General features: G+C 35.2%; 1 protein-coding gene across 1 annotated transcript; it reads left to right on the top strand.

Moving 5' to 3' along the window:
• Nucleotides 1–4,692: 4,692 nt before the first annotated feature.
• LOC309962491 (uncharacterized protein) lies at nt 4,693–22,061 on the top strand (the record flags this gene model as incomplete). The annotated part of the gene is made up of 2 exons (XM_082840377.1): nt 4,693–4,763; nt 21,932–22,061. Coding segments are annotated over 2 exons (201 nt in total), but the record flags the coding sequence as incomplete, so codon positions are not given.
• Between the last annotated feature and the right edge of the window lie 2,025 nt (nt 22,062–24,086).

Raw genomic sequence — 24,086 nt, 5'->3', positions numbered from 1 at the left:
GTTCCACCCTATTCTAGGATACTACAAGTTAGAAATGAATTTGAGCTTTGAAGCCTGAGTAAAGATGGTGATGCTGATACCAGGAAAACATAGAACTGAAAACATTTATGTTTTTATATCTGGGAAAAAGGCCAATTACAATAGGTTTTGGCTTTAGAAATCCCATCTTCATGTGGGCTATAAACAGACTACAAGAACTGAAGTCAAGATTCAGCCACCTGTGGTTAAATAAATTGATTGTTCCTAGAATCCCTTGAAACTTGAAAGAAATTTCAGTCTTGAGAAGAAGAAGGGCAAAAGAGGATGGATGGATAGATTGATTGTTACTCTTGAAGGAATAGAATCATTTCTTATGAATCAGATAATTAGTAATCTCATTCATCAAACACTTAACTCTTAATAGAGGACATTTCATTATATACTCCGAATGAGAACGAAAGCATTCATCCCAGCTTTCTAAAAGTGTGGGAAAGACAAAAAAGCTCACAAGCTACAAAGATCAAACTATTACTATAATATAATTATACATAAAGTTGTTTGGGAAATACAGAGAAAGGAATCAGAAGAGAGACAAGGACTAAGAAGAAGTAGAGAGAAGGGCCAGGAATCTTTCTGAAAAGAGACAAACTTGTAGCTGAAATAGGGAGGATGAATAAAAGTTGGTCAATCATACAAAGGACAGAAATAGCTTTTGGGGCAGAGGAGAAGGAGGAAATACATTTCAGAAAATATCCATATGCTGGAATCTTATTGCAACAGCTATCATCCATCCTGAAGGAAATATAACCATTAGTTGGGCTTAAGGAATAAATTCACAGATGTGAGTAAGTAGAATTCTAAGATGACCCCCATGACACACACCATTGTCTGATCCCCTTCCCTTCAGTGTGAGAAGAACCTGTAACTTCTCTCTAAGTTTGGCAAAGGTGATGGGATGTCACTCCTGTGATTATAATTATATTTGGGGAAACTCTAGATGGATAAATTTGGATTTCAGATTTAAAGAAACAACTTTTTAGTATGTTTCATGCAAAATCTGGGTCATACTTGCAAATCTGGAAACTCAGTTAATTTATACAGAAAAGATACTTTGCAGGTGTCCTGGCTGATACCTTGATTGCAAAATTGTAAGACCTTGAGAAGAGATCCCAGTTAGGCTGTGCTTAGACTCCTAATCCACTAAGACCCTGCAGGCCTAAATGAGTGTTCTCCTGAGCTGCTATTTTTGTGGTAATTTATGAGATTTCCCCTGCTGTTCTCTAATATATCTGGTAAGAGGTATAGTTGACTTGATGACCTGGATGTCATATCTGCATATCAGTAGAAAGTAGGAGATATCAAGTGTAGATCACTTTGGAGTAAAAGTGAGAGGGTGAGAGGCGCTATCAGCCATACTTGATGGAAATGGCTTATGAACAAAATATTGAAATAAATCTTATTTAGGACCCTAAGTGACATTGAAATAGTGAGAGCCTCCAACACGTGCGAATTTTGTAACAGAGTAATTTCACAATGAAATGGGTCATCATAGTAAACGATAAGCTCCTTATTACAGCACGTGTTCATGCCTTCAGTGATTGGAAAGAAACACTTTATGTAGCATAACAAAGAAGAACAAATACTTGATCTTTGTAATGTAGCTGTGGACTTTTAGTTAGTTTCCTAACCACTTTGTATCTCAATTTCCATATTCATTGGGATCAAATAGATTAAAATGTCTGAAGGAAATTTGTGACTGACAAAATATACAACAGTTATTGTAAAGCAGGTGTCCCCAGCTGGCGGCCTGTTTGGAACCGGACCGCAGAGCAGGTGAGTGGTGGCAAATGAATGAAACTTCATCTGTATTTACAGCTTCTTCCCATTGCTCTCATTACCACCTGAGCTCTGCCTCCTGTCAGCATTATGGTGAGTTGTATAATTATTTCATTACATTTTACAATGTAATAATAATAGAAGTAAAGTGCACGATAAATATAATGTGCTTGAATCATCCCAAAAGTGTGATCTACCCCCGACCCCGGTCTGTGGAGAAATTGTCTTCCACAAGCCTGGTCCCTGGTGCCAAAAAGATTGGGGACCACTGTTGTAAAAGATACTATGTTTTTGTTGTTCCTCTGGTTTGAACTAAATGACAACATAGAGTTGATAAAAATTTATTGAGGAAAGGTTCTAAGGTAATATATTATCAGAATATTATATTCATGGGTATTCGAATTCATAGACACTCTGTAACTACAATGTTGAGGAGTTCCTGTATAGTGCAGCATTGTGTTCTTAAGTAAACTAGTAAAAGTAATTAGTCAAACTCATTTTAATAGCTGCACTCAAAACATAAACTTCCCTGCCCTTCCCAGAGCCTTGCTACATAAAATATATTTTTTGGAGTCATGTGTTCAGATGATTAGATAATTGAAGAAACTTCCCTTATCAATTTATAATTGGCTTAAAACAGTGCCTGGCTGACAACAAGCAAACATAGTTTGATATGAAGCCGATGCTATAGCTATGAAAAGACCAAGTCCTATCATTGTCAACTGACAGGAGTTATAGGCACATATTAGGTATTAAATAAATATTTATTGCATAAATGACAAAATTGATGGTGTACTCTGGCCCTTTCCATCAGTATACAAGGTTTCCAGGTTAGTGGGTGACATTAAAATTTCAGAAACGTCCTTCTGTATCTCAGTTGAAACTTCACCTTCTGCTACATGTGTTGCAACTATTATAGCAACTGCTATGAGGACTGTGGATATGGCTCTGGTTATGGTCGTGGATATAAAAGAATAATAGCTATTGTTTCTTTATGTTTTATTGGATTTTTAAAAATATTATTAATAAATAATATTTAATTAAGAATATTAATAAATGATCAGAATAAAGATGAGAAATCATCACCAGGAACTTCATTGAGAGTCTCCTAAAATAACAAGATTGAGACCATATTAGTCTTCATTCATTTGGGCCAGACATGTGTCTTACATGATGTTAGTCCATCCTAGTCACCATCTTCTGGTGACAGGGATTCTGCCAGGAGACAACCAGAGTTAGACACAACCTAAAGACTCACTGAGACAAACCTCAAAATGAGGAGATCTTTACTATGGGAATATAGGATTGTCAGGTGTATCAATGAGCTGCATATAGAGATTTTTATCTCTAAGTGAAAAGGGTAAGTCTGAATACATGCTGTAGGGGTGGAATTATATCTGTCTAGAGGTACGTGTTTCAATATAGACTATCAGAAAAGAGAAAATTGCAGTAGAAAATAGAATATTTGATAGTAGTAGCGCTACTGTTTTTGCCAGTGACCTGAGTCAAACATTGAATTTTTCTAAAATGAGACTTACGTTAGATCAACGTAGAGCATGGTAACTCTTGGTGCTGCACATGAAAATAGTTTTACACAGATGCTTATTGGAAAAAAAATTAGCTATGCCTTATCTGTTTTGCTACATCAGTAACTAAAATAGCCACAAAGTCTAGTTTCTCTCTGTCTTTCGGTCTCTGTCTCTGTCTCTGTCTCTCTCTCTCTCTCCCTCTCTCTTCTCTCTCTCTTTCTCACACCTAGAGACACATACTAAAGAAAATGAAAATCATGGAGAGAAATGTATATATATGATAAACACTGCATATTGTGAAAGTTATTAGCTTTATTGGAAAGCAAAATTAGAAATTTTCCCACATGCAAATTGTTAATATCAGATGTAAACAAACATATGAGAGTAACAAAGTATCAAAGATCTTTTCCTCCTAATTGTTGGAAAATCCCACCAATGAATGCAGTTATGACTCATAGTAGTCAAAGATTAGACTTGGTCAAATTTGGACAGAAAATAATAATATTTGTATAATATTTTGAGAGTGAAAATTCTATTTCCTTTATGAAAAAATTTACATTGATGTGATCAAAATCTATTTACTAATGATAAATAGTAAATGTTTTGCCTCTTTCAAGAAGGATCCTGAATAACATTTTGCCATAATAATGTGTTTAAATATTTTGTTAATAAAAATATACCTACATGACACATACATAGAAAGTAAAACATTTTGAATGAATAAAACATTGTTTCATTTATCAGTTTGATTATATTAAGATCCTGTTCCCTTTTTTAAATTTCTTATCAAGGCAGATGAAGTCAGAAAAATAAATATTTTGTGTCCTCACACCACTGATAATTAGGAGAGAACTTATTAAAATACAGAAGATCTCCTAAATTACCTTTATGCTATACTTTAATCTTCACTTTATTCTATTCTTTAATCTCATCACCATTACATAAGGAAGACATCACTGTTTGACTCTGGGCTGGAATAAGAGTTGAAACTATCTTATGGAGGGGTTTACAGTTTTGGGAGGTCAAGAACAAAAAAGAATTATTTGTGATCAACTGCAAGTCAAATGAAACAACTGAAAATGCTCCTTGCTTATGTGATATCTGGTTAGAGAATGTTAAAGTGAAGGTTTGTTATGTAAGATAGTTTTGTAAGTGTGACTGTACCATCTTATTAAAAGGCCTCAGTTGGTTAAAGCAAATCTCCTTAATGCGTTAAGGAATTATGCTCCAGTCTTGAAACAACACACTAATTACATTAGTTATAAAATTAGCCCACCCACACCTAGGGAATATAAAAGGCTCTCTGCAAGAAGAAATGTCCAGACTGAAGTAATCTACATCCTTTCCTACTCCAAATGGAACAACCAATACCATGTGTGGCTACTATGGAAACTACTATGGGGGCCACAGTTATGGATGATGTGGCTATGGAGACCTGGGCTGTGGCTATGGCTGCTTCTAGGGCTGTGGCTTCAACAGACTGGACTTTGGCTATGGATATGGCTTCCACACTCTCTGTAGTTGTGGCTGTGGATGCAGCTCTGGCTATGGCTCTGGCTTTGGCTACTATTATTGAGGATGCCATAGAAGACACTCATCCTCTATACCAGGACATCAGGATTCACCACTTCTGAACCCCATATGTTCTGTACCTTTCCCTTGGACTAAGATTATCCTATATCAAGGAAGTTTATTGTGGTCTGTTGTTGACCTACCATCTAACCTATACATTCCCTGAATATATCTCATTAAGTGAGATAAAGTGAAATTCACCTGTGATCTCAGAGTTCTGCCTTGTTGATATCTATTAATCCAACTGGTCTAATGTGTCATTTAAGATGACTGTTTCCTTATTGACTTTTTGTCTGGCTGATCTATCCATTAATGTAAGTGGAGTCTTATAGTCCCATACTTTTACTGTATTTTTGTCAAATTTTCCCTTTATCTCTTTTAATATTTGCTTTATATATTTAGTTCCTCCTATATTAGGTGCATATATGTTAACCAATGGTACAGCCACTTCTTGTATTGATTATTTTATCATTAAATAATGGCCGCTTTTTGTCTGGTGTTACAGACTTTGTTTTAGTCTGTTTTGTCTGATATGAGTATTTCTACTCCAGCCTTCCTTTGTTTCCATTTGCATGAAATATATTTTTATCATCTGTTTTAGAGTTGGTGTAGTTCTGATGAACTCCTTTAGATTTTGCTTGTCTGAGAAGTTCTTTATCTCTCCTTCAATTCTGAATAATAATCTTTCTGGGTAGAGTATCTTAGGTTGTAAGTTTTTCCCTTTCAGTGCTTTAAATATATCATGACACTCAGTTCTGGTCTGCAAAGTTTCTGCAGAAAGATCAGAAACTGACAACTGACAGCACGTCAGCACTCCCTTGTATGGAACTCTTTGTTTTCATTTTGTCATCTTTAGAATTCTCTCTTTAACTTTTGCCATTTAATTATGATATGTCTTCATCTGGGTCTCTTTGGGTTTATTTTGTTTGGGACTCTGTGCTTCCTGTACCTGGATATCTGTTTCTTCATGTTTATTTTTCAGCCATAATTTCATCAAATTCATTTTCTCTGGTTTCTCTCTCTCTTCTCCTTCTGGGATCCACGTAATGTGTATATTAGTATGTTTGATGTATTGTTTTTATTTTTTAATTTGTTTTTCTTTTTTCTGTTTTGATTGGGTTATTCCCCTTATTCTCTCTTCCAGATCATTTATGTGTTCTTAAGTATTCCTTAGTCTGCTGTTATTTACTTCTAGTGTGTTTTTCATTTCAGTTATTGTATTCTTCAGTTCTCACTGGTTCTTTTTTATATTTTCTAGTTCCTTGTTAAAATTCTCACTGTGTTCATGTATTATTTTCCCTAGTTCGGGTTGCATTCTTATTACTAATACTTTGAACTCTTATCTGTGAATTATTTATCTCTGTTTCATTAGTGTTTCTTTCTTTGTTGTTGTTCTTTTATTTGAAACAAATTCCTGTTTTCTCACATTGCTTAAATTAGGTGAAATAGTTACCTTTCAAAGTCTTGAAGATGTGCCCTTGTGTGGATGTGTCCTTATACAGTTTGTGTGTGCCCAGTGGCTTTGGTGGGAAAGCCGGATATGAAGTGAGTGTGGGTTACATCTTCCCCCAGTGTGTGTTAGCAGCTATCACCTTGACAGGAGGTGGGGCTGTAGATGAAGGGGCTAGAACCAGGGCAAAGGTTGATCCAGGGCTTCTCCTGGCTCTGACTAATACACCTGCGGAAAAAGAAAATATGAGAGAAAGAATGAACAGTTGCCTCTGGCGCATCCTGAGATGACAACGATGCCATAAAGACAAGGATGTGACATCGGTTCATATAAAATTTAAGCTTCCTTGTTATTTTTAAGTCACTGCTCCCTCTGTATTATCAGTCTAGAATCTTAGCTTTGTGCTCTACATGTTTATGCTTTTGACTCAGTGGCTCTTTTCCCCACCACAACTATCAAAAATCTTCTAATTTTAGGTATGGTGTTGTGGTTTGTTGACAAACCATTCTCAGGAGGAAAAAAGGTCCTGATTCATGGTGTTTACAGATTTCTACAATGTAAATACTCTTACTGTTTCTGGCATAAATCTACCAACATGCTGCCACTAAACGCAGACATAAGCAGAATAGTTTCCCTGAGCTGATACAAGCAGGCTTATGGACACCAACTGGTGTATCTGTCTGATATCCTACTGTAAATCATTCTTCCAAGAGAAGTTCATTGATATCATCTCAACACAAAAAGATTTAGCACAGGGACTCACTTTATATTTTATATTTATAGATGTACACATATTTATATTTTATAATCCTGTTATATCATTTGATTCTTGATTTGTAATTTTTTAAGTCACAAAAATTCATTTTCCAGCTCACTTCAAATTTCCACCATCCCCTTGACCCCAACAATAAACAATGAAAAATAGCACTTTCATGTGAAAAGGCAAAATCACAATAATAGAAGTAATATAAGATATGGAAGTGTCCATCAACAGATGAAAGGATAAAGAAGATGTGATATATACATATGTACATACATGTGTGTATATGTATATATACATATATATATATATATAAAATGGAATACGATTCAGTCATAGAAAATAATGAAAATTTGCCATTTGCAACAACATGGATGGACTTGGAGGGTATTACACTAAGTGAAATAAGTCAGACAGAGAAAGACAAATACTGTATGATATCACTTATATGTGGAGTCTAAAAAATACAACAAAGTAGTGAATATAACAAAAAAGAAACAGACTCACAGATATAGAAAACAAACTAGTGGTTACCAGTGGGGAGAGGGAAGGGGAAACGAGCAACATAGAGATAGGGGATTAAGAGGTACAAACTATTAGGTATAAAATAAGCTACAAGGATATGTTGTACAGCACAGGGAATATAGCAAATATTTTATAATAACTATAACTGGAGTTAACCTTTAAAAATTGTGAATCATGGGGCTTCCCTGGTGGCGCAGTTGTTGAGAGTCCGCCTGCCGATGCAGGGGACACGGGTTTGTGCCCCGGTCCGGGAGGATCCCGCGTGCCGCAGAGCAGCTGGGCCCGTGAGCCATGTCCGCTGAGCCTGCATGTCCAGAGCCTGTGCTCCGCAATGGGAGAGGCCACAACAGTGAGAGGCCCGCGTACCACCAAAAAAAAAAAAAAATTGTGAATCATTACATTGTATACCTCTAAGTTATATAATATTGTACAGCAACTATACTTCAATAAAAATAAAAATAAAAGACCCTGAACCATGCAGTTGCTGATATTCAATCTGAGGACAGATTCTCTGCTGCTTGATGGAATCTTTCGTTTCTGTCATCATGAGTCATAATGGTGCCTGGTCTCTGGTTATGGGCTGCTCATCCTACAGCATAATATTCTGGTCCTATGGGTTCTATCTATGCCTTTCAGAACACTTCAACTCATTGGACACCTCCTCTCGTGTTCCATAACCCAACCTCCATATTTAATATCAGACATGCCAACTTCATTCCTAACTCATGGGAAAAAAAGTAATACAGATTCAGCATGCCCAATTTTGATTAACCTAAACGCACAGAATGCCTTATAATTTATAGAAAAGTTTTACATTTATTTTTATTAACATTATTTTTCCTCAACAATGTTTATTTCATATAATTCATGTGAGAAAATAAAGTTCATATTTATTAAACTGTCTATCCATGTAAATATTGCTTAATTACATTTATATTAATTTCTCTCCATCATTTTTCCTTTTCTAAATTTATGTGTGTGTGTAGTATGTGAAAGAGGAACAGAGACAGAGAAGGATAGAGACATGAGAGAGAAACAGTGAAAGGAGACAGATAAAGAACCAACATTGACTTGGGATGTCTCCTAAGGTTTTGAGGTAGCTAAAAAGTCAAAGATCTGAACAAAACGTCTTTCTGTCTAAGGCTATATGTAATCTGGGCTTTCATGTGATTCAGTGGCCACTGCTATATCTGATCATACTACTGATTTACGTTCATATGCTACATTCTATTTATTTATTTATTTTTGTAGTACGCGGGTCTCTCACTGTTGTGGCCTCTCCCGTTGCGGAGCACAGGCTCCAGACGCGCAGGCTCAGTGGCCATGGCTTGCAGGCCTAGCCGCTCCGCAGCATGTGGGATCTTCCCGGACCGGGGCATGAACCCGTGTCCCCTGCATTGGCAGGCGGACTCTCAACCACTGTGCCACCAGGGAAGCCCCATATGCTACATTTTAAAATGACACCTTGCCGACCAAAATAGTCCTTTCTTCTATCACCGTATTTAACAACATCTGCCTTTGTCTATTTCTTGATACCTTAGTTTGGGCTGAATTACTAAAAAACTATGCCTCAGAAAAGAGATAATTTGTTCCTTTGACCTCACATGTTTCTATTTATATTCTGCATGTCATTCACAAAATAGTTCACAAAGCATCCTGTGTCTGATGGCTACTGACTCACTGCCTGATGGTTGATGTTCAGACCCTCCAGGAAGAATCTACCCACTGTTCACCACCTCAGCAGGACAGTCTTCAGTGCACTGAGTTACTGCCTCCCTCTGATACCACTGCTCCATGTTTTTGAGGTTCCATATTTTTCCTTTGAAATCCCAAAAATGAATGTGTCCACTTACTCTATTTTCTCTTAAGAAGCCTAATGAAATTGGGAAATGGCAAAAAAAAAAAAAACAGGATTCTTTTCACTTTATTTTATTTATTTTTATACGGCAAGTTCTTATTAGTTATCTATTTTATACATATTAGTGTATATATGTCAACCCCAATCTCCCAATTCATCCCCTCCTTCCCCCCTTGGTGTCTATACATTTATTCTCTACATCCGTGTCTCTATTTCTGCCTTGCAAACTGGTTCATCTGAAGCATTTTTCTAGATTCCACATATATGCATTAATATACATTATTTGTTTTTCCCTTTCTGACTTACTTCACTCTGTATGACAGCCTCTAGGTCCATCCATGTCTCTACAAATGACCCAATTTCGTTCCTTTTTATGACTGAGTAATATTCCATTGTATGCATGTATCACATCTTCTTTATCCATTCATCTGTCGATGGGCATTTAGCTTGCTTCCATGAGCTGGCTCTTGTAAATAGTGCTGCAATGAACATTGGGGTGCATGTGTCTTTTTGAATTATGGTTTTCTCTGGGTATATGCCCAGCAGTGGAATTGCTGGGTCATATGGTAGTTCTATCTTCAGTTTTTTCAGGAACCTCCATACTGTTCTCCATAGTGGCTGTATCAATTTACATTTCCACCAACAGTGCAAGAGGGTTCCTTTTCTCCACACACTCTCCAGCATTTGTTGAAAAAACGGGATTTTATGAAATATGGTATCAGGCAAAAGATGATTTTGATTAAATGGACTTTCTATTACATTTTTAAGAAATTATTATATTTTACCCCAAAACCGTTTATGTATCATTATATTTGAAAAGTGAATACTACCATTGAAAGAAGATGTGGTACATATATAAATGGAATATTACTCAACCATAAAAAAGAACAAAATAATGCAATTTGCAGCCACATAGATGGACCTAGAGATTGTCATACTGAGTCAAGTAAGCCAGAGAAAGACAAATATCATATGATATCACTTATATCTGGAATCTAAAAATAAAGGGTACAAATGAACTTATTTACAAAACAGAAGTAGATTCACAGATGTAGAAAACAAACTTATAATACCAGGGTATGGGGGGAGGGATAAATTGGAAGATTGTGATTGACATATACACACTACTGTATGTAAAATAGATAACCAATAGTAACTAGCTGTATAGCACAGGGAACTCTACATTACTCTGTAATGACCTATATGGGAAAGAATCTTAAAAAAAAAAAGAGTGAATATATGTATATGATGTATAACTGGTTCACTTTGCTGTATAGCTGAAACTAACACATTGTAAATCAACTATACTCCAATAAAAATTTTAAAAAGAAAAAAAAATTCTAATTGAAAAGAAAAGAAATCCTAGTTGACTAACATAGTTCCCAAGCATCATTTTGAAACCTGAAAATCTATCTTAATTATTTGAAGAAATGTACAATGTTTCAATGATGTCAGAGATACATTTGGCCCAGTGAAGAAAAATAATGATTTATTTTCCAATTTAAAAAGAAAAGAAACTTATTTTATTTTTCTTTTGTAATACTGGAAGTTTCACTAATGTCCTTGCACCACTTCTAGCATCTTATGTTATGCATGAGAAAGCCAGTGATAAAAGGAGACACGGGAACAATAATAGGCGTTATGTAATATGTCTTAAAAATGGTTGACACACAGTTACTAACAAAGAAATAAAAATTGACTGGTTGAAAGATGCTGAAAACCTATTTCTCTCTGAAGTTTAATATAATCTAAATTAGAAGCATGAGGGAAAGCTGGGTTTTTCATCATATCCATACACCCATGACTACTTTCAACATTTGAAGATACACTACATAACTGTCAGTGTTTGTGGGGTCAGAGGAAATATGTGTTCAGCAACTATAAAATCAGAGAGGAAGCTTCTCTCCCCATTATGAAATTTCCTAATAGCTATATTTTGATTGAAGATACATAATTTATATTAATATCTTTGTGAAAACTCATTTAACTGTACTCAAATAGATCTAATTTGTTTTAAGTAGATTATATTTTAATAAAATTAATTAAATATTTAAAACTAAAAAGGAAAAAAAAAGAGAAATAGTCTCTGCTATGTGCTAGTTTACTCTGTCCATGACTGGGGCTTCCTATGTCCATCAATACTTCACCCATCAGCTGAAAATTGAAGGAATGAAGAATGAGTGCATGAATCTCTTGACTTCCCTGATACTGTCCACACACTTTTTCAAGACATTCACTACTGCAAATCCAGGGCATCTGTAAAAGCAAAAATGAGCCCTAGCTGAAAAGATATAAGAGTTGAAGACAGAGCACCAAACTTAACCTTGGTATGTTTTACAGATACATCTACAGCACCTTCATATATGATAACAAAAGGAAGCATAAAATATACACAGTTTCTACCCGTAAAACATTCATACATTTTCTGGAAAGACCAAAGTAATACATGCTAAAGGAGAAGTTCATATATAAATGCCAAATATGTTTATATACCATAGTAACTTGCCACCTTATTGCCAGCAACATAACCAATAACTAGTTATGTTGAATTAGAAGGAAGTGTTTTACAAGAGTTTATGAATATATATTATATCTATCTTTCATGAGCAAGATTCAGGAAGCATGTTTCTCTAGACAAGATTTATTTTAAAACCCTTCTTCTTATGGAGGAATGAAAACAAAACAAAAAATAGGATATTTATTTTCATATTTTACATCATGCCATGTAATCAGGTCGTATTTATTCAACTAAATAAATATGAGTGAGACAAAGCATTTAAAATAGAACAAGAGTTCCATTTTAAAGGTCCATAAATTGATCATGGAATCCTGGAGTAGGGGCAAATCATCTCAGGTAAGAGGGACACATTTTGCCAGTAAATCAAGATATTTATGATGTCTGAAGTAAATTAGTGAGATACAGGATGCTACATTGCCTGTGGTTTTCCCCACCCATCAGTGAGTGGGTATAAAAGGCACTTGGCAGATGGTGACATTCAGACTAAAGATACGTACTTCTCGTTCTTCAGTTGAACCTCCCACTCCCAACACCATGTGTTACTATGGCAACTATTATGGTGTCTGAGTTATGGTTACAGTTGCCTGGGCTGTGGCTATGACTGTGGCTATGGCTCTGGTTATTGTAGCTATGGTTACATCCTCTGTTGCCCATTGTCCTGTGGAAGATACTCATCTTATGGCCTCTGCTAAAGAATATTTAGGCTGTTGGCTATATCTTCCTGTTATATTGTCACTATCTCCAGGTTTCCTTTGCATAAGAAAGTTTAAAATGTCATCAGAAATACTAACTTTATAATAAACTGAGGTAAATAAATAAAATTCAGCGTGCTCATTTTGATTCATTATTATCTATTGGATTGTATCATAGTTTATGGAAAAATTTTTCCTTGGATATTGTATTACCTTTATAATGCTATGAAAAATTAAATTTGATTATAAATTTTACTTTAAAATATGTATGTATTACTAAATAAACTGTATTTCATAGAAAAATATTGCTTTGTTACATTTATACTGAATTGTCTTCAGTTTAACGTGCATGTTTGTGTATTTGTGTGTGATTATTCACATGTGTGTGGTTGTGGTGAGGGAGCAAGAGAGAATGAGAGAGAGGAAGAATTCTCTTTTTTTTTTCTTAATAGATCTTTATTAGAGTAAAATTGCTTCACAATACTGTGTTAGTTTCTGTTATCTGTAGTTTCTGTTATCCCCTCCCTCTTGAGCCTCTCTCCCACCCTCCCTATCCCACACCTCTAGGTCAACGCATAGCACCGAGCTGATCTTCCTGTGCCATGCTACTTCTTCCCACTAGCTATTTTACATTCGGTAGTACATGTATGTCAATGCTACTCTCACTTCGCCCCAGCTTCCCCCACCCACTCCGTGTCCTCAATTCCATTCTCTATGTCTTCCTGCCCTGCAGCTAGGTTCATCAGTACATTTTTTTTCTTTTTCTTTAGATTCCGTATATACTTCTTAGCATATTGTATTTGTTTTTCTCTTTCTGACTTACTTCACTCTGTATGACAGACTCTAGGTCCATTCACCTCTCTACAAATAACTCAATTTTGTTTCTTTTTATGGCTGAGTAATATTCCATTGTATATATGTAAAACATCTTCTTTATCCATTCATCTGTCAATGGAAATTTAGGTTGGTTCCATGTCCTGGCTATTGTAAATAGAGCTGCAATGAACATTGTGGTGCATGTCTCTTTTTGAATTATGGTTTTCTCATGGTATATCCCCAGTAGTGGAATTGCTGGGTTATATGGTAGTTTTATTTTTAGTTTTTTAAGGAACCTCCATACTGTTCTCCATAGTGGTTGTATCAATTTACATTTCCACCAACAGTGCAGGAGTGTTCCCTTTTCACCACACCCTTTCCAGCATTTATTGTTTCTAGATTTTGAGAATGGCCATTCTGACCAGTGTGAGGTAATAACTCATTGTAGTTTTGACTTGCATTTCTCTAATAATTAATGATGTTGAGCATCTTTTCATGTGCCTCTTGGTCATCTGTATGTCTTCCTTGAAATGTCTATCTAGGTCTTCTGCCCATTTTTTAACTGGATTGTTCATTTTTTTGATATTGAGCTCCATGAGCTCTTTGTATATTTTGGAGATTAATCCTTTGTCCATTGTTTCATTTGCAAACACTTTTTCCCATTCTGAGGGTTGCCTTTTTGTCTTGTTTATGATTTCCTTTGTTGTGCAAAAGATTTTATGTTTAATTAAGTCCCATTTGTTTATTTTTGTTTTTCTTTCCATTACTCTAGGTGGTGGGTTAAAAAAGATCTTGTGGTTTATGTCATAGAGTGTTCTGCCTATCTTTTCCTCTGAGAGTTTTATGGTGTCTGGTCTTACATTTAGGTCCCTAATACATTTGGAGTTTATTTTTGTGTATGGTGTTTGGGAGTGTTCTAATTTCATTCTTTTACATGCAGCTGTCCAGTTTTCCCAGCACCACTTATGGAAGAGGCTGTCTTTTCTCCATTGTATGTTCTTGCCTCCTTTGTCGTAAATTAGGTGACCATATGTGCATGGGTTTGTCTCTGGACATTCTATCCTGTACCATTGATCTATGTTTCTATTTTTGTGCCAGTACCATATTTTCTTGATTACTGTAGCTTTGTGGTATAGTTTGAAGTCAGGGAGCCTGATTCCTCCAGCTCCGTTTTTCTTTCTCAAGATTGCTTTGGCTATTCGGGGTCTTTTATGTTTCCATATGAATTGAAAAATGTTTTATTCTAATTATGTGAAGAATGCCATTGGTAGTTTGATAGGGATTGCACTGAATCTGTAGATAATTTCGGTAGTATAGTCATTTTCAGAATATTAATTCTTCCAATCCAAGAACATGGTATACCTCTCCATCTGTTTATGTCATTTTTGATTTCTTTCACCAGTGTTTTATAGTTTTCTGAGTACAAGTCTTTCGCCCCCTTAGGCAGGTTTATTCTTAGGTATTTTATTCTCTTTGTTGCAATGGTAAATGGGATTGTTTCCTTTATTTCTCTTTCTAATTTTTCATTGTTGATGTATAGGAATGCAAGAGATTTCTGTGTATTCATTTTGTATCCTGCAACCTTACCAAAGTCATTGATTGGTTCTAGTAGTTTTCTGGTGGCATCTTTAGGATTTTCTGTGTATAATATCATGTCATCTGCAAACAGTGACAGTTTTACTTCTTCTTTTCCAATTTGTATTCCTTTTATTTCTTTTTCTTCTCTGATTGTTGTGGCTAGGACTTCCAAAACTATTTGAATAAGAGTGGCAAGAGTGGACATCTTTCCTTGTCTTGTTCCTGATCTTACTGGAAATGCTTTCAGTTTTTCACCACTGAGTATGATGTTTGCTGTAGGTTTGTCATATATGACCTTTTTTATGTTGAGGTAGGTTCCCTCTATGTCCATTTTTTGGAGAGTTTTTATCATAAATAGGTGTTGAATTTTGTCAAAAGCTTTTTCTGCATCTATTGAGATGATCATATGGTTTTTATTCCTTAATTTATTAAGGTGGTGTATCACATTGATTGATTTGTATATATTGAAGAATTCTTGCATCCCTGGGCTAAATCCCACTTGATTCTCTTTTGTGGTCACTATATACCTAAAAAAGGAAGAGGGTAAAAATATCAATGCTTTCCAACAATGTCCATAATAAGTTCATTTTTATATATGTCTCTAGAATTTCTTCTACCATATCTGTTAGCTTATACTCTAAGTTTTGTAAATGGCTATTTTTTATAATAGTTGTATTAAAACTATTTAATACATATTAGGGCATTAAAACTCGCATGTAGGGGCTTCCCTGGTGGCACAGTGGTTGAGAATCTGCCTGCTAATGCAGGGGACACGGGTTCGAGCCCTGGTCTGGGAGGATCCCACATGCCGTAGAGGGACTAGGCCCATGAGACACAACTACTGAGCCTGCGCATCTGGAGCCTGTGCTCCGCAACAAGAGAGGCCACGATAGTGAGAGGCTCATGCACCGTGATGAAGAGTGGCCCCTGTTTGCCACAACTAGAGAAAGCCTTCACACAGAAACGAAGACCCAACACAGCAAAAATAAATAAATTAATTAATAAACTCCTACCCCCATCATCTTCTAAAAAAAAAAAACTCGCATGTATTTGTAAGTTTTTATCTCTTGCAACACTGATGGTTGGATTATATCAGCTTGAGCTCTGCCTCTATGAAATGTTTCTCAAATAAAAAAATTATTTTCCCTGTAGAATGAGCATAGGCATTCAAATTTAAACTGTCAGAACTAATAATCACATTCTACCTTACCAACATGGTGGCCAAATAGTACTTTAAAATATTCCAATTTATAAATATTTGAGAAAAAAATCATATAATGTATATAATAAGATAAATTCTTCAAAACAATGAGATATTTTCTCAGTATCAAATTAATATTAGATTATTTCATGTTTACCTAGGAGTCTGGCCTTTATCAAATATATATGCCTCTACATATTAACTTTCTCCAGAATCAAATTCATTTTCCACATTTGAAGTAGTTCTGTTTTACTTTGGAAACTCAAACTAGTGGCATCAAGCACAATGGAGAGCTGGTGAAAAACAAACAAATCAAAAGAAAACCAAGAATAAAGGGACCAATATTCTGAATATGTAGAAACTCTGAAAAAGTGAGCTGAAAATTCTTCAGTTCTTGATTCTAGATGCAAGGCAAGAGACTTCTGAGGGGAAAAATAACAAGCAGAATTTTAGGTGCCCTTTCTTTTTTTTCCAAGACTGGCAAAATGCAATTGGACACATAGATTCTGATAAAAATGTACTGGTAGAACCCTGAGCTTAACACACAGCCACATTTCTCCTTGAGATATTTTCCAAATTCTGAAGTTGCAAAGGTCAATTTCCTAAGATACCAAGCAGGTGCACTTGAAAATCAGATAGAATTTTTTTGTCCATATTAAAGTGATGAAAAAATAGTCAATACAGTTCAGGAATTTTCAAGAAAAAGTACCCTTAACTGAAAGATTTAAAGGAATACTCCTTTAGCCTGAAGCTAAACAGAGGTAGACAAGCCCTTACTAAAATTCCAGGCACCTCATTTTATGTTACTCTTTGTTTGGATTAAGCCCACCAGATTTCTCCTAATAGCCAGGACAAAATTAAAAAAAAATACTCTCTGTGGTGAAATGCAATATCATTCTGGATCATCTACAATTTTTATACAAAATGCTGAGCTCATGGAATGCTATGAAACAACACAAAAGAATCAACCAAAACATAAGGTGACCAGAAGGTAAACCACATATTAGATTTGGAAACGAGAAATTTTAACAGTCATAATTAATTCATACAAGAAACTTAACGGAAAGTTGCAAAATATGTGGTATAATTGCACAGATTCACCAAACAATCCATTTTAAATTCTAGATCTTAAAAAGAAAGCAAAGGCATGCTATTAAGAACTCAATAGACTAGTTACAGGAAATCTGAGTTAGTAAACTTCAAGATAGGTTGATGAAAACTATTCGAGTGAAGTAAAGATGGAAAACTTGTAATGTTATATAAAGAAGAGAGTATAAAGAACATGTCAGACCTCATGAAACAGTAAAACCTTCATGTAATTGAAGTTCAGCTGAAGAAGAAAAAAATAAAGCAGAAGCCATTTTTGGAGAAAAAGTAATCCATAATTTTCCAAAACCGATGAACGATACCAAATCATATATTCTAAAAGCTCTGCACTGCCAAGAGGGAAAAGTACAATTAAAATCACATCAGCATAACCCAAGAGCTGAAAATTAAATGCAAAGTCAAAATCAGAATAGCTAGAGAAACAGACAAAATACCTGGAAAATGTATCAGTAAATCTTCAACAGAAACAAAGGAAGCCAAAGGAAAATGTGATGATATTTTAAGGAAGGATGGATTAAAAATAGCTATTTAGAATCTCATGCAGTCTCTTACAAAAAAATAAAAATAAAAGTTTCTGGACAAATAAATAGTAAGAAAATTTATTTTTATCAAGTATTAATTATAAAAAATAATAGAGTTGTTTAGGCAGAAGGAAAAAGATCCAGACAAAAACATGGACACACACAAAAATAAAATGAATAGAAAAATATAAATAAATATTGATTGTGCACAACTGTTAATAATAATTTCTTTTGAGATTTCAATATCTAGAAAATGAGCTACATGGCAAGTATACTGTAAAAGGTTGAATATAAAAATAACTAACTCTAAGGTCCTAGATTTATTAGGAAAGATTTATTAGGAAAGATTTATTAGGAAAGATTTATTAGGAAATATTGACATATTTCAATAGAGTGTAATAAGTCAATTAACCTGAAGAGGAAAAATGCAAAGCGAGTAGTGGAAAAACTGCAGGTGAAAGATAAATTTTCGGAAAACTATTTGGTGGTCTCTTTTATAACTCAGCAATTCTGGTTCTAGGTATATTCCAAATTGATACGCCTATTTGGATAGATTAATCAGGGCTAGGAAAACTTCTTCTGTAAAGAGTAAAATATTTCAGATTTTGCAGGCCATATGATCTATGTTCCACTACTCAACTCTGTCATTGTAACATGAAAACAGCCATAGACCATACACAAATGAATGGATGTGGGTGTTTTCCAATAAAACTTTACCAAAGCAGATGGTGATCAAGACTTTGTGGATCCCTGGGTTAGATTATTATTCTGCAGAATATGTTCTTTCCTTTCTCACCTTTAGGGCAGGATTATCCATTCCTTCCCTTTTAAGGTTGTCTACAAATGTCACTCAGTCTGGCTTTACTATGAACAGAGCATATTTTCCTGATCCTTGCCTTTGGGTTTAACCATCCTATTTGCATTGGCCAGTGGGATGTTGGAGACATGCCTTGAACATGGTATATGCATGCATGTCTAAGCTTTCTTTGTGCTCTACCCTTTTCGCCTGGAGAAGATGCCCCCAGTAGCTGCCAGTCCAGGGAGAATGAGAGAGGAATGGGGAAGGCTTGAAACCAGCAAACAATCTGAGCCAAAACCACATTATGTTGGCCAAATCCCAGCTGACCTACAAACACATTAACAAGACATAAATATTAAAGCTATACAACACTGAGATTTAAAGGATTTTTTAAGCAACATTTTTACAGCAATAATTAGCTTATCAGATATACTCATAAGTGTACCAAGAGACATGTACAAGATTGTTTGTGGCAGCACTATTTGTAAAATATTGTTAAAAATTCAAAACAATACAAATGACCATCAAGGGTAGAGATAAAGAAATTGTGGTATATTTGCACATTGAAATTTTATAAAGCAGTGAGAACTAAAACAAAAACAAAATGTATGAATTAAAAAAAAAGAAAATGTGAATCAAAAGAAGCCAGATTAAAAGTCTTATTTGTGTGATTCGATTTGCATAAGTTTCAAAAACTGGCAAAACAAATTCATGGTTTTGGATATCAGGAATGGTTACACTTAGGGACTGGTACTGAATGGAAAGGGGCATAAGGAGAGTCATCGGAGATGCTAGTATTATATGATTTTTAAGTACTGATTAAACAGGTATGCTTTGGATATTCATCGAGTTCTACTTTTACGATTTATGCACACTCTGGGTGTTATAAAATATACACAAATAAAGGTTTTTCTTCTTATTAAGGAGCATAAAAACAAGTTGAGTCAGTCCATGGAAAATATTTTGTAGAAAATATCATCTAGTAGAAAAGGTATGCTTTCATCTGAGAATAGGTGGAGAATTTGGCAGAATTCCAGCATCAAGTAATTTCCCTTTCAAGGTGCCCACACACCCACTAAAAATAATATAAAATTTCAGATTGTATAATGAGATTTTATATATATATAAATTATAATATAAAGTATATAATTATATGCAATTTTAAATAGAATAGAATTATAATAAATATGTAAATGTTATAATTTATGATAAATATATGGATATTATAGTACATATAAACATTTCAGGAAATCCACAGTTGGATAGAACAAATATTCAAAAAAACACAACTTAGAGGAATGCTTGTGTGCCCCTATGTCATCTCAAGTAATATGGTAACATTTATCAACAGACCAAATCTAGAGTGAGAAAAGGCTTTGAAATAAACAAATGCTTCTTTTAAAAAAGTGAATAGAGTACTTGTTGATCAGTTTTAGATTTACAAAAAAATTTAGCAGAAAGTAAGAGAGTTCCCATATATACCCTCATCTACCTGTCTCCAGTACCTGCTGTTATTAATTTCTTGCATTAGTGTGGTATATTTGTTAGAATTGATGAGCCAATAGTGATACACAATTATTAACTAAAGACCATAGTTTACTAGTGTACATTGTGTTGTGCATTCTATGAGTTTTGACAGGTGTATAATAATATGCCTTCACCATTGCTGTATCATGGAGGATAGGTTCACTGTGCTAAATATCCTAGTGCTTCACCTATTCATCCTTCTTTTCCTCCCCCACAGCACTGGCAATCACTGATATTTTTATTGGCTCTGTAGTTTTGCCTTTTTCACAATGCCATAGAGTTGGAATCATTCAGTACATAGCCTTTACAGATTATTTTAGTAATATGCATTTAAGGTTCCCTCATGTCTTCTCGTAGCTTGATAGCTCATTTTATTTTATTGCTGAAAATATTCCATTGTATGGATGTATTACAGTTTGTTTACCCATTCACCTATTGCAGGACATCTTGGTTGCTTACATGTTTTGCCATTATGAATAAAGCCTCTATAAACATCCATGTGCAGGATTTTGAGTGGACATATGTTTTCAAATCATTTGAATAAATACCAAGGAACATAATTGCTAGGTTACATGATATGAGTATGTTTAGTTTTACAAGAAACTGCCAAATTATCTTCCAAAGTATCTGCACCGTTTTTCATTCCCATGAGCAATGAATGAGACGTCCTGTTGCTTCACATTCTTGCCATCATTTGGTGTTGTCAGTGTTTTGGATTTTAGCCATTATAATAGGTGTGTAGTAGTTTTAATTTGCAGCTCCTTAATGACATAAGATGTTGAGCATTTTTTCACATGCTTACTTTTCATCTGCATATCTTCTTTGGTGAGGTGTCCTTCAGATCTTTTGCCCATTTTTAGTTAGGTCATTTGTTTCCTTGTTTCCTTTTTAATTTTATTTTTTTAATAGATCTTTATTGGAGTATAGTTGCTTCACAATACTGTGTTAGTTTCTGTTGCACAACAAAGCGAATCAGCCATGTGCATACACATGTCCCCATATCCCCTCCCTCTTGAGCCTCCTTCCCATCCTCCCTATCCCACCCCTCTAGGTCATCACAAAGCACAAAGTTGATCTCTCTGTGCTATGCTGCTACTTCCCACCAGCCAACTCTTTTACTTACATTCGGTAGTGTATATATGTCGATGCTACTCTCACTTTGCCCCAGCTTCACCCTCCCACCCCATATCCTCAAGTCCATTTTCTATGTCTACCTCTTTATTCCTGCCCTGCAACTAGGTTCATCAGTATGATTTTCTTTATTTTAGATTCCATATATATGCGTTAGCATACGGTATTTGTTTTTTTCTTTCTGACTTACTTCACTCTGTATGACAGACTCTAGGTCCATCCACCTCACTACGTGTAACTCAATTTCAGAGAAAACACCTTTTTAAAAGTCACTCCTGTGATGGCAGGAATCCTAACATTGTAGCATAGTAATCTTGGTTATGAAGACTTCATTTCACCCTAAGAATCAAGAGACTCCAAAAGTTTTATAGTGACAATTAGTGTGAAATATGTGATAAACACTGCCTGTGGTTTTGCCCACCTACTACTGAAGGTGTATAAAAGGTCCTGTGCAGATGGTCACATTCAATCCAAGACACTTTCCCTGTTTCTCAACTGATCCACCCACTCCTGACACTATATGCTTCTACAGCAATTATTATGGTGGTCTGGGTTATGGCTGTGGCTGCCTGGGCTGTGGCTATGGCTGTGGCTATGGTGGGTATGGACACAGCTGCTGCCCCCCGTCTTGCTGTGGAAGATTCTGGCCCTATGGACTCTAGTGAGGAACTTCTATTGCTGCTCAGACTACTGGACTTCTTCTCCTGTGATTCACTGACTATGTTTCCAGGGATCTTCACATGGAATTCTAGTCTCTCTTCAGATAATGGTCAACCCATCCTAGCCTCAGTAATGGTATGGGGTGGGGGGGGACCTAAGTTCAAATTTGTCATGTTTCACCTTGGTTGATTAAAGTTATTTGAAATATGTTATGACAGAGAATTTTTAAAGCTATATTTCCATTTTACTTCTGTGTACAGTTTAATTCAACAGCTTTCATGGGTAGAAAAATTTAACTTAATTTAAAATCAACATCCTCATTGCCAGTATTGCTTTATTTTCATTTACACCTCTTCATCTCCATTAGTTTTGGGTGATTATGACTGAAGACACCATGTTATTTGCATTCCCAAAATGAAGTGTCAAAAATCTGATTATCATTTCTTCTTAGGAAACAGTAATATAGGTCTGTGCATTCATGTGTATCTACAGCCACTGCTATCATAGACACCTTGATCATGCTAAAACCTTACCTTCATAAGCTAAAATTGTAACAAATAATTATCTTAATTACTTAGTAATACTTTTTCCAATGGTAACCTAATTTTCCATGATCCTATCCTGTTGTCTCTGTTCTTAGATTTTTCCTGACACGGCACTTTTGGATTGAACCATTCAATGCTGTGCTTCTGTATGGACTGGTTTTCTTTTTTCCACTTCAAATATTTTTCCACTGAGGCTGCCTTTCCCACAGATTCAGCATTAGAAATAATTCCATTTGATGAGATTTCAGTAAAACACATCTTTTAAATGAAGTCCATTTTTTAGTTGAATTTCATTATGTTTCAAAATTTCACATAAAATAAGAATATATTAAAATAACTTCAGTCCATTTTTCTGCAAAGATGAATATTTCCCTAATAGTCTTTTGCAACTGCAAAGTCCTCACGGCATGAGTGCGACAAAATATTATACTAGAATACAAAAGAGTAAATCACATAGTTCAACACCTGAAAAAATGGTCTCCAAGTATAAGAACTGTATAGTCACTTTATAAACAGTTTTTAAATGAATGAATTAATTGATGAGACTAACAATCATGAAAATTCTCATTCTATTTCCATACTCTTTTCTTAAAAAAACGTGACAAATTCAATTGCTTATATATATTTATCAATCTCCAGAATTTCAATGGCTTTTTATGCTATGACATTTTTGTCAATTTATACATTCTCTGCCGAATGAGATATCTGAGAGAACTGTGGGTTTCTAAGCAGTGTGATTTATGTTGCTGTAGCAGTCTCTCACTCATCAAATTAACACTGAGATGGTTATGTGCACCTATAATCAGCAAAAAGCCGATCATTCACATTGATCGTGGTATTAGCAGGCTCCAGTGGGGAGCTGGGCTTACACCCTCCACTTGGAAGCAATGGGGCAGCTCGGTTAGGTACCCCAGGGCAGACATGGGTATTAACCTTTAACTCTACCCACCTGCAGCAAGAGGGCAGTGTGAGTTAGCACTTCACTTTTACCAGGATGGTTTCAGTGAGTCCAACAAGAAGTGAAACAGACATGCACAACCAACCCTTGTTATCTCACAAGTGTACTGCTTGCTTTAAAAAGAGAGAGATTTGAAATAGGATCCAAGTCTCATAATATCAAAAATATTCAGAACACAAAGTCACTCATCATACTAAGAACCAGAAAATTCACAATTTGAGTGAGGAAAGGCAAACAATGGAACATCAGGATCAATATTGATATTGGAATTATCTGATAAAAATGTTAATACAACCAGCATAAAATTGCTTCAGGAAGCAATTACAAGCTCTCTTGAAACAAAAGAAAAAGTAGAAAATCTTTGGAAGAAGACATTATTAAAAGAATCAAGTGAAAATTTTAAAACTCAAAAATGCAATAACCAAAATAAAAATAAACACTCACTGAGTTTGATCGTAAAGTGGAGATGACAGTGATAGAATCAGTGAACTTGATAAGAGGTCAGTAGAATTTACTCAACAGGG

This window comes from Leucopleurus acutus, assembly GCF_964270905.1.
Source record: "Leucopleurus acutus genome assembly, chromosome: 5".
Classification (NCBI taxonomy): domain Eukaryota; kingdom Metazoa; phylum Chordata; class Mammalia; order Artiodactyla; family Delphinidae; genus Leucopleurus; species Leucopleurus acutus.
The sequence above is the reverse complement of the archived record's forward strand: the minus strand, read 5'-3'. Positions and strand labels throughout refer to the sequence as shown.